The 12,292-nt window shown below is 41.4% G+C and overlaps 1 protein-coding gene across 1 annotated transcript in view; it reads right to left on the reverse strand.

Annotated features, from left to right (window-relative positions):
* Positions 1-12,292, reverse strand: part of PPM1H (protein phosphatase, Mg2+/Mn2+ dependent 1H) — a 143,977-nt gene that overhangs the window by 63,834 nt on the left and 67,851 nt on the right. Inside the window, exons 2-3 of the mRNA XM_074571862.1 lie at positions 10,111-10,276; positions 393-737 (exon numbers count right to left, since the gene is read on the reverse strand). Of these exons, the coding sequence (XP_074427963.1) occupies positions 393-737; positions 10,111-10,276 (511 nt within the window). The remainder of the gene's footprint in view (positions 1-392; positions 738-10,110; positions 10,277-12,292) is intronic.

Genomic DNA, 12,292 nt, shown 5'->3' on the forward strand with positions numbered 1-12,292 from the left:
TGAGGCCTTGTAAAGTGCGTGTCCGTACATACAGCCTTATGACAACGGCCAATACTGAAATGTACTACTGTGAGGCAATACTAATTTTTATCTTAAAAAGGAGGGGGGGGAAAAAATCAAAAATAAAAGAGCACAAAGCTTCCATGAGTCAAGTAACCCACAAACATGGCCATGGTGCTCCCTGGGAGTTAAAATGCAGTTCCTGCCTCACAGGGATGTACCAGGTAAGCTGTTGAGGCTCTTAAATAATTTTATCCACACTCAGAAGGTGTTTAAGAAGGGGAAAGAAAAAAAAATGGAACAAAAAAATCTCTCTAAATGTTCATCTTCTCCAGGCCATGCGACTAATTAACGTATGCAACAAGGACTTCAGAGCCCCGACATATACATACCATTTCCTTGAATGCACTTTCTATGGCCCCAATAACCAGGCACTCATGTGGGATCTTCTTCTCGGTGAAGAAGCGTGTTGGAGGTGTGCTGGGTGAGCCCGGGGCCCCCACACCACCACGGAGGGAGGCCGCCCGCGTCAGTGTCCTGCTGTTGGTGGCCGGGTTGTCAGGCTCCTCTCCCAGGCAGGTGGGCGGGAGGACGGCTGTGTTCCTCAGGATGTCCACAATCTCCTGCAGCTGCTCCAGGATATGGTGCTGCAGCAGTTTGGAAGCGACCACAGCTGCTCCAGACCCAGCATGTCCATCAAATAGGGACCAGTAGTAGAGGTTGATACCATCTGTGTCCTGGAGAAGCAGAGGGGAAGAAAGGGAAGGAAAAGAGACGATCAGCGTTACACAGCCACAAGTGAGATGATGGAGCAGCCGGTGGCACAGGGGCAGCAGGTGAAACACAGGTAACTTTCCCAGAGGTAACCTTTCTGAAATGGAGAAATACTCACTGTGTTAGTACAGCTCTGGCAGGAAGGAGAGATGATTATTTTTGCCACACACCATTTTTTTTTTCCTTTTTTCTTTTCCTTAACCCCCTCAAAAAAAAGAAAAAGGCTGAACTTACAGTCTTTCTTACCTTACAGCCATCATAGGATGCACTGACCAAGCACAGCTACCACTGTGGGACTAAGTTGATTTCCTAATGATTGTGCAGATCAGAAGAAAAGCATTTGAAAAAAATCACATCATTGATAAATGATGGACCTACTGCCACGGAGACCAAAATTCTACACAAGACAGCACCCAATACTTCTGCGACAGACCTTTTTTTTCACTAGGCATGAGATATGAAAGACCTCAGTTTGACATCTAGTAACAAGACGTGATCCCCACTTCCATGACTAGTAGATAAGGTCGATTCATGCTGGCAGATGGGACAGCTCAGCCTTTCCCTGCCTGTGCCAGCCCAGGAACGTGTATAGCGCAGACGTCCTGAAGGATGGCAGACCCAAGTGGGATCAGCTGCACTCCACCCATTCTAGCCTACACATTCACTGCCTAGTTCTTCCCAGTCCTCTGAAAAGTTTCCTGTACAGTACTGGAGTTATATACCCTCTGACCAGAACAGCCATGCAAGTGTTTTAGTATAGCCTTCAGCATAATAGGATGCTTTTAGATCTTATATTTTAGCTCAACACCTAGCATGCTGGTCAGCACAACCACTCTCGTACAGGCAGAGTATCCAGAAAAAGTAAGTTTTGTAGACATAATTATTAAAATTAAGGTATACGTGGTAATGTCATGTATATGTTCAGCAGTTAGTGATCAATTATGTGATTTTCTAATATTTCTCCCTTTCTGCTCCATGCAGTCTCCTCTGATACGTGTAAGTCAGCTCCACTATTGCTCCAATTTGAACAGAAACCATGTTTTTGTGTTGGGGTGCCCTATCACTCAGACAGGGCCCAGTACCCATGGCTGGAGGCAGACTAAATTCTGGGGAGCACAAGTTCTGATTTGCCTGAAAAATACCAAGGAGCCATACCCTAGATAACCTCCACTTTTTTTTTTTTTTTTTTTTTTTTTTTTTTTTTTTGAGAAATTCACCTAGAGATCCTCAGGGAAGCATTTAAGGTGTAACAATACCTGTCTTTGCATGACAGCATATTTGGCAGCAGCATGTGGGAAGAGTCTTTTCAGTCTCTCCTTTCCCCTTAATTTCTTCTTAATCCTGCACCTTCTCCCAGCTATGCTGAAACAACTGCTTGTGGGTCTGCCTTGCAAGTCAGATGTGGGTGGACTAATACAGACTTTGAAACAAATCATTTTGCAAGGGGCAGGAATCAGGCAATACTATTGCAAAACACCTCATACTAAGGAGCATAACCTAGATCTCCCTGCAATCAAAGAACTTATAAATTGTATCTGCACGTCAGACTGACTGTGGTCTAATTCAGGATGACAGACATGATTTGTTTCATTCACCTGAATACTGCTCCTGTACACAACAGATGAGCACATAGTCTAGGCACCACCTGCATCCCAGCACCTCATGCCCGAAGCATTGTTTATTTCAAATTTATGGACATCGCTATGAACTGCAGTTCCTTCTACTCTCTGCTGTTCCAGTGCTCCACAAAGGTGCCAACCACTGGCTGTAGGAGGTGACAGACAAGTTAGAGTAAGAACACCGTGAACTGTCATTTGCAGATCCAAAAGACATCATTCATTGCTGCCCTGAGCTACAAAATCCAAAACCTGATGCAAAATGTCTCTTTTAGCAACATGTATATAGACCATCACTACAAGTTCATGCTGTTCAAAGGGCATGACTCATTGCTGAATGATCATTATTACTTAGAACTTACTTTCTTGAAATGCATATTTAAAAGCCTTGATTATAAAATTACATAAAAGTCTTTTTGGTTTTTTTAGCTTATAGCATTGCTGCTGTAGTAAAGTCCAAAATATTCTTAACCAGTGCATTAACAATACACTCATCTACATAGCGGAGAGTTCCTCCAAGAGAAGGAATTCAGCAGTCTATTGTGCACTCGTCATTTTGTTACTGAAATGCTGAGAAAAGGAAGTATTGTTCTACGGTACTGGATTTCTTACAACCATAGGGATCATACAGGATACATCCCATAATGGTGGAAAAAACAACAAATGTCCACATTTCCAAATGCAGCTGTTCAGCCAGACCCACCCACTTACCCAGTCTGGTAAATTCACCAAAAAACCTCTTCCGAAACTTCACCCCTGAAGGCATGACTGGCAGTTGTGCTAGCCTGCTCTGAGCTCAGAATCCCTCCAAGTTCACACAACAGTTGGCTGTAAAATTCTGCTTAAGCTATTTTTAACGGATGACAGGATTACTGACTAAAAAGCCTGTTTGTAAAAATAGACTGTTATTAATGCAAAAGGCAAAGTATTCTGCCAACAGAAACAAGCACCCCAAAGTGACAGTAGGTCAGGTGAAAACAGAAACCATTTAGTCAAAACGGCAACACTGTGTCTCCTGGGAGCTGTAGATCAAACTACTTCTGCCCCCATTCTTCTCTTAAGGTTGGGCTCCCTGGCCAAAATCTACCTCATCATGCACCATGGATAATGCTTCCACAGCTTATGTCCTCATGTCATTCGAAAGGTGCTACTCCTTTGGAGATGCGCTGCCTTTGAGGGAAAAAGCATAAAGGCATTACACCTCTGATTGAAATGGAAATATTCTACCTTCCACCTAGAGGAAGAAGGTATTTTAGCATTGCCTTCTCCCTGTTTCCAAACTAGAACAGAAACTTAAAATTAAGAACAAGTTTAACCCCCCCACCTTCTTAAGTTTTCCCAAAAAAAGCCTCTACCAAAGTCTGTATTAGAGCTTTTCAAAAGATAGAAGGAGAACAGTTATTAACACAATTCACTCTCATTATTATGAGCACAACACTCACACAAGTCTCTTGTGAACTTGGCAGTCAAATAAGGTACTATCAGAGACCAGGAAGCTTTAAAACACACCAGAACAATGGCCCATGACAAAAAGTGAAATTTAAATGTTACTACTCATTTCCTCTAAGCCAATGGGCAGCACAAATTATGACAGAGAATCTCACATGGGCCTGAGCTGTATTCTCAGGCTGTCACGGACATGAACACAGCATGGCCACGTCAGCTATGGTGGTTCTTCTGGAGTTCACCGGTCTTGTCCTTTTTGGACTAGTAATTCTTAAACAAGAGGGTGCTGCTACCAGGTCAGCTTAGTTCAGACACCTACATTGCACATGTCCAACATAGTTCTCTAAATTGCCTCTATACTCAGCAGAGAGAAAAAATCCTGCGCTTTCAGACTACGCTCATCTCATTCCAAAGTAGATTTATTTCTCCCTATCAACTGCAGAAGTACCATAGATAACCGAGAGGTCCGTATTACAAGCATATACAGTCAGGGGAGATGACTACTGCAACGCTGCTGTTATACACATGTTCTGTGTGAGATGCTCTAGGGCCTTAACTTCATTTGGGATCTGCAACCAATTACTGTAACCTAAATATTAGTCTCCAAAAACTTCTATATATTCCTACGAAGCTCCATTTACTTTTGAACTAGCAGAGAGAGTATAACCACGAATAACCTATTAGCTGTCTAAAAAAGGAAGAAACAAATTCCTTTCCCCCACCTTGAGAATAAAAACAGCTCCTCTATTTGAAAGAGATGAATTCTCCAAAACCATACCAATTCGACGAGAATTAAGTATAGGGTGCAAATAAAGCAGAGACTCAGAGAATGAACAAGGGCTAGCAGTCAGGGCACACGTAAGACCAAATGCACAAAAAGGTCCTTGCTTTTCCTCCCATAGCTGAGATGACCTTTGTAGCCACCAAGCAATTACCTCTTTCGGTATGCATATGTATGGCTGTTCTCTGTCTTTCACATTTGGGAGCTTGAACTTCTTCCCAAAAGTACTTACATTCTGCAAACTCTTGGAGAACAAGACATCTATTTCTACTAGCTCTGGCGGTATTCTGTCAAAAGCAGTCTTTCAAATATCAGTCTCCATCTGTTCTAACTGGACAGAGCCCTCAAGTGGGAGTATGATCAGTCAAACTGATCTATTTTAGATTTGCTTTCAAAAGATTCAGATTTAACAACATTATGAATAGCTACCAGATACATGAAGAGCAAACAAACCCTTCACTGCACTGACCTTACAATTCATTTCCAGAATGTACTAGGAAATTTAATAAGCTTCAGGTTCCTCAACTGCTGACCTAGCTTTCAGGAAGGTTCAGCAGTCTCCTGGGTTTTGTAATTGTAAAATATAATTAAGACACACAAAATTTTGGGTCAAGTAAGGTATAAGAAATCATGACAGAAAATGCATATATATACATACACACACATAATGGGAGCTCAGTTATAGAAAAAAAAAATAAGAAAAAAGGGCAGCCTTACCAATATACAGCAATCAATTTGGGACAATTTTTTCAGGTAAGCTAGACAGTGGTCCTACACTGCAAACCTTCAGAATTTTTATTTTTTATGAAGCTAATTACAAACAGGCAAATGAATCATGTTGCCACTAAAGATTTATTCTGAAAACCACAACCCACCCTGACTATTATTGTTCCAAATATGAACTAAACTCACAAAATGCACTAACGCACATCTTTAATGCTCATAAAATCTGAACTGGGTGGGCAATCGCCACCCCATCCTCAGAGAAAAGCCTCCTCGTGTAACTGATGATATGCTCAGCTCCCCATAGTAGGCAACCAGCCTTGTGTCACACAAAACAAATACTCCGTCCCATCTTTGTTGCAAAGAAAACTGCAGAATTAATAATTATGTATCCTCACATTACAATGGCAATCAATAATGCTTCACATTAAGTCCTGCAACCTGATTGTCACTATGACAATATCCTGGCATAGGATTCCCATTTCACTTACGGATGGTCTTCAGCGTTCCTCATCGAGGTACCCCGTAGTTAAAGGCCCCGTAGTAAAATACTACCAGTGAAAAAGCTGTGTAATTTATAAAGTGAATGCTCCTTAATAGGGACAGAGGGCAAATATGATTAATCAAGCAACAGTGGAGTGGGGGGGGGGAAGGGGAGAGAATTTAGGGTTTTATTTGCAGAGTCTTTCCTTTCACTGCTCTGCTCAGTATACCACCTGCTCTTTCAAGAAGAAAAACATATTTATGCTATTTAACAGGTTTCCTTGGATTTGTGTGTGTGTCGGGGCTAAACAATTGTTCGCTTCTCCATCTCATAATTTCTGGCCCACCACCTCCTTCCTCCCATTCCCAGAAACTCTACAGAATCCACCCACAGAGTCAAGGCCATGACAGCAGCATCCAACCTGCATGGACAACACATGGATCTCCAACTCCCTTATGCTGCCTTACTGAAACACAGGGCTGCATTGATAGGGTAAGCATTAAACAACAATAATCACACAACCTCGGATGCAGCTGCCATTTAAGTTTCACAAACTTCCCAGAAAGCAGGATAAAACAAAGATGGCATGTGGCCTTCTCAAGATCCTGTGGAAAAAAAGAAAAATCTGAGGATCATGAAATGGACTCTGGTAAATCAAGAGACAGTTTAAGTTGCACATCCTATTGCCTTTGTGCTCCACACTTTAAAAAACTAAAAAAGAACAGAAAAAAATTAAAATCTTTGTTTTAATCAGACAAATGCTCAATAAGCTGCTTCCCTCATCCCTTCTTCCTTCAGTATTTCTACAAGGTTCTTCACTCGGAGACAATTTCAGACTGTGTGTTACAGTGGGATTTCCCCATGAGGCATTTACAGTATTCAGCCTCTGGCTTTCTTACAAAATGCTTGCCAAGATGATATTATACCATTCACTGGAGTGTCTCAAGCCTGTATTTCTACATCCTGTTGATATAGAGCGTGCTGCACCCTCATCACATTTAACACTGAACTCATACACTCCTTAAAAAAATATTTGTAACAATGCTATGTGAGGGCAAAACACAACATTACACTTCACAGTATAAAAATATGAAAACATAAAAATATGACACATTATAAAAACATGTACGTCTTTTTTTTTCCTTTTTAGATATATTCAACCAGCACAAAATCCTACTAATTGCTAGTGTAAGACTGCCCTCTAGTAGAAAACTTTCTCCAGATATATGCTGCCTGTTTTGGGAAAATATATTACAAATTTAAATTCACAAGCTGTGGTCTAATAACATGGTAGAATAGGTTTTACACAGCTAAATAATGAGTGCTATAGCACTCATTCAAATGCCACGTAGAAAACAGAAGTAAATCTGTAGATAAGAAGAGAACATATAAAGAACACGATAACAAGCAGCATGAAAATAGTATACTATATTACACAGATCAGCTGGGTCTTCACTTCAGACATTATGCTCATTTCTGGTCAAAATATGTCAGGAATAGAAGAAAGAACAGAAGATCTGAAATAAAAGCGTTTCTCTCAAGAAGCTTGAAAGGGAGTGGCTGTTTATTCCAAAATCGAGATGAAAGATACAGAAGGAAGAGAAATGAGAAAGTTCTGTGAGATACTTCACATAACGCAGGGTAATTGGATATTTAGCAAGGCTGACAATTATTAAGTTAAAATGGATAAAGAGAACAGCTTTCAAAAATATGCAATCAGTTGACAGACCCTACCATTACGATACCGTAACAGTATGATGACCATAATGATGGATACCATCACGGTTAGTGAAGACACCCTTCCAGTAACAGAATAGTTTTATAACCTGTATTTTTAATGCAATCTAAACATATTAACTATGTAATGTTTGGAAAAAAGTGTCTTCTGAGGAAGACGATTAAACACACAGTGTAATATATAAAACATAGCCTGCTTTTGCTGTTGAGAAGCATTTGATACTGCTCAAAGCTGGAAGTTAACTGGACTTTGTGAAACAATGCTACAAAGCCTTCAGTGTCCCATGCATGCCCCCAAAACATGAAAACATAGGCAAATTCACTGCAGCTACATTCATCCACATCCCAGATGCATAGGCCCCGAGCAGGTATCTCACACAGTAGGCCTGGAACTTAGATGTGGTCTTAGACCAAAGCTAGTACCTCTGCACACCACCAAGATGTGTCTGCCCAGGCTGGGGTCTGCACAGGGGTCTTTGCATCCTGTGCGCACAACACAGCGATGCCCTTTGTTTCAAACAAACCCATCACCTGGACCAAGCACACTGTTGCTTACCTTGATATGCTGTATATACACGAACAAGTACTGTGGCCAAATGCTTGCTTCACTAAATGTAATTAATGCATATGAAAATTAAGTACACTCGTGGAACCAAGTGTCTGCATGAGCAAATAGCAGACAGTTGCACGGACTTTCTAAGAAAGACTTTTTAAAACACAGACTAATAAAACAAATTCTGTTTTGCGTTGCATGACTCTACACAGAACTCAGTCCCAGCAAGTACACAGCACAACTCTTTATCCAGGAGTGTGGAAATACGGACTTAAAAAAAATTCATGACTGTCTGAACACAATGAGGAATATCAGCACACAGGAACTGGGACAGGTGATTTAAGGAAAAATTTCAAAGAGGAAAGCACGGGGCTCTTCGCAAACCTGGAAAATCTGTCAGAGCCTGAAAACGTTGCAGCAATAATGAAACAGGAAACAGAACAGGAGGAGCAAGAGGTGGGGAGGGACACAGTGCAAGAGGAACGCTTGTGGCTGAGGACCCCAATGAGCCCTGCAGCCATCAGGTGTACCAAGCCAGGGGATTTTGGGAGAGAGACTGAAGCAGACTGCTATTCACAACCTGGTTTAAAACAAAAACCAAACAGAAAACGGCACTTAAAGTCCACCGAACGACTAATTATCACTTAGGGAGAACTTGTGTTCTTCCAGCAGCAGAAAGACTGCATATCCACATTGTCAAACTCCAACATTCAGATAGGGCATTTCGTGTTACATGGCTAAATGTCTGAATTGAACGCACACTATTAATTATTGTTGGAGCCTGAGCTCATGCTTAAAAAGCAGATGAAGTAATTAGCCAGTCAGGAAACAAGACAGATGAAGAATAGCAGATGACTGCCAGTAGACAAGTGCATGACGTGTATCCACATAAAGAGAGGAGCCATAGTCCGCAAAAACAGCTGAATTCAGTCTGCTGGATGACCTTACCCTACCTGCATAAACCAACCTTGCTACACATAATACTGCTTCAGTGGAAGTTTCAGCTGGGATAGAGTTAATTTTCTTACAAGCAGCTGATATACTGCTGTGTTTTGGATTTAGGATGAGAATAATCTTGATAACACACTCATATTTTAGTTGTTGCTAAGCAGTCAAGGACTTTTCAGCTTCTCATAGAGGCCTGCCAACAAGAAGGTAGGGGGCACCCAAGAAGCTGGGACAGCCGGGCCAGCTGATCCCAACTAACCAAAGGGATATCCCATACCATGTGAGGTCATGCTCAGTATATAAACGTCAGGGAAGTAGAAGGAAGGGAGCATGTTTGGAGTGATGGTGTTTGTCTCCCCAAGTAACCGTTATGTGTGATGGAGCCCTGCTTTCCTGGAGATGGCTGAACACCTGCCTACCCATGGGAAGCGGTGAGTGAATTCCTCATTTTGCTCTGCTTTCATGCACAGCTTTTGCTTTATTTATTAAACTGTCTTTATCTCAACCCACAAGTTTTCTCACTTTCACTCTTCTGATTCTCTCCCCCATCCCGCCATGGGGGGGGTGAGCGAGCAGCTGGGTGGTACTAAATTGCTGGCTGGGGTTAAACCACAACAAACCCACATGACTATCTAACCCTTAATAAAATTGTATGAGTGTACAAACGGTGATACTGCCATGCTTGCAGTGACCATCACTGGACAAGTCAACCACAGCCATCAAACTCACAGAATTCTTCAGCAATAAATTTTTCAGGATTATATTTTCAGAAATGAAACAAAAAGGAAAAGTCAAGGAATATGCCCCTCCCCACCTTTAAACTAAAACATCTTAGATGCAAGGAGCATTTTTTAATGCACGAAATAAAAAAATCAAGTAGTAGAGCTAAGAAAAATAAAGTTGAGCATTCTGTATTTAAGCAGAGATAATTAATGAGGTAACTGAAAATATATGAAACATTCAGTAAACATCTTTTAGTGTCATATTGCCACATCCTTTTATATTTATTTTGTATTTCTTCACTGACAAGATACAGAAGTCTGCTTACTGAATTGTCTTTCAGCTGGAGACCTTCTCCATTAGGCAGCGACGACCTCCGTTTTGTTGAGTTCTTGTTTGGTGTAGAATTAGCACCTCCAGCTTTCTTCTTGACAAAGAGGACTTCACAGCTGGCTTGATCTTCATTGTGCGTGCTCTTCCCTGCATTTATTACCCTGAGAAGAAACAAAACGAGAAAACAAGGCACATGTCCAAGTTAGCAAAGCACAGAAGCCTTCATCTGTACCTCCTATGTGACTCAAGATGTACAGAACCATAGCCCAGAAGTATTGCAAACACCAACCGAATTAAAATACCTTTCTTACACACATACGTATGCATACATACACACATGCATACTTGCTTGTTTCTATACACCTACCCATGGCGTAACAAGCATGTTTCACAGAACTATGTGAATAAGAACAAATGGTATCATGAGCGTATTTTACCCTTAGGCATACCATACTTTTCTAAAGAAAGGGACTACTTGATGGTCACGACTGATAACACTTATGCCTCCTAGTTGAAACATGAGATCCCCAGTTGCTTTTCTACCTGCCAGCCTCTCTGCTACAGTGAGTAACGAATCTGTTGGCTAAGGGTGTGCGTTCTGTCAAGTTCCAAGTCTTGTACAAACAAAACACCTGCTATAAATCTAAAAAGCTGTTACTGCTAAAGGCACAGAAAAATGTGCAACTGCTATTAGTCTGTTTAAAGGGCATATATTAGAAATGCTGTAACAGAAATACAAAGGAAAGGCTTTGCCTTAATATTCCAACATGCAAGTCAAGTTTGCTTGTAGCACAGCAACACAGAGATCCATACTAAATACACCCCTCTAGCATTGCAGAGCATAATCCTCCCCAAAAAACCCTCAAACCCTCGCACCTCTGTCCCACCTGCAGCATAGAGAGAAGATCTGCACCAAGAGCTGCAGAAATCAGCAGTAAGAGCTCAGCACAATCTTCGGAAAACCAAAGGTACCCTGAGATTTGCACCACAACTGCTTATCTTCCTTCCATCAGTGATGAACCTGAAATAACAGCTCTTCCACCACCAACATTTCGAACCCTAACCAGAAGTTTGCATTATCCAAGATACCATGGTTACTATCATCTGTCTCAGAACAACCAAGTTTAAACATGTTTTCCACTTTCTACATGAGAACCTCACCACAAACTGACTAATTTTTCATCAGTCGACACCACATTCAGTAAGACACACGCTCTGACAGTCCTGGGCTCACACAGGAAAAACTTGAGCAAGCTGGGACCATGTCTTGTTCCCACCAAGCAAAGATGTTGTCACTTTGATGCAAGCATGTCTTCTTCCACAAACAATATCTAACCACTCCTCTCTACTATGAGGTGCAAGTCACCTAACGAGCTGACCGCTAATCAAAGACAGCCTCTCCACTACCAGACAAACATCAAGTTTCACATCAGGCACTTGATGTCTTTGAAAACAACTGCTGCTTCCCCAGAAAGTAAACCAGCTAGAAGGCACATCATAATCGTGGTGGCAAGTTCAAGACATACCTGACTTCTTGATCTCTAATGTTTTCATTACAGTAAAATTTTACATAACAGGAAAACACTTGCTAAAGGTTGTTGAAATGAAAATAAAAACCAAAGGAAGGTCTGCACGGGACTCTGCGCCAGCTTGCCTGCTCTTGCTGAAATGTCAATTCTAGGTCAGCCTTGCTGAAGGTAATATATTCTTTTGATTTTCTAAGAGCAACATGATACTGTGACATGCAAATGACTATTCCTGCCTCGGATTAGAAAAAAAGAGACAGTGTAACTCTTAAGAAAACGTGCATCCACTACAGTTAACTGCTTCCAGAAACTCTTAAGTTTCCTTACAGTGCCAAATGTCACACACTGCAGCCTGACACCTGTATGCACAATACCATCAGTTGTTTACAAGTATTTCTTGTAAATAAACACCAACTGTGGATAAAATTATTTTGTGAAACACACAGAGAGCAAAGATGAAAGAGCATGTAGTTGGAAGGCACCTGTGAGCAGTTTAACCACTCACCCCCTGCAGTGCCTAACCTTTGAGCAACTGGAGATCAAACATTGAGACACAATAAGCTTCTAGTCTGAAAACTCGACATTTTCTTGCCACATTGGGAAAAAATATATTCAGAAACAGGGGCGGGTGGGGGGAGCACAAATAGCAAA

This window comes from Larus michahellis, chromosome 1, assembly GCF_964199755.1.
Source record: "Larus michahellis chromosome 1, bLarMic1.1, whole genome shotgun sequence".
Lineage (NCBI taxonomy): Eukaryota > Metazoa > Chordata > Aves > Charadriiformes > Laridae > Larus > Larus michahellis.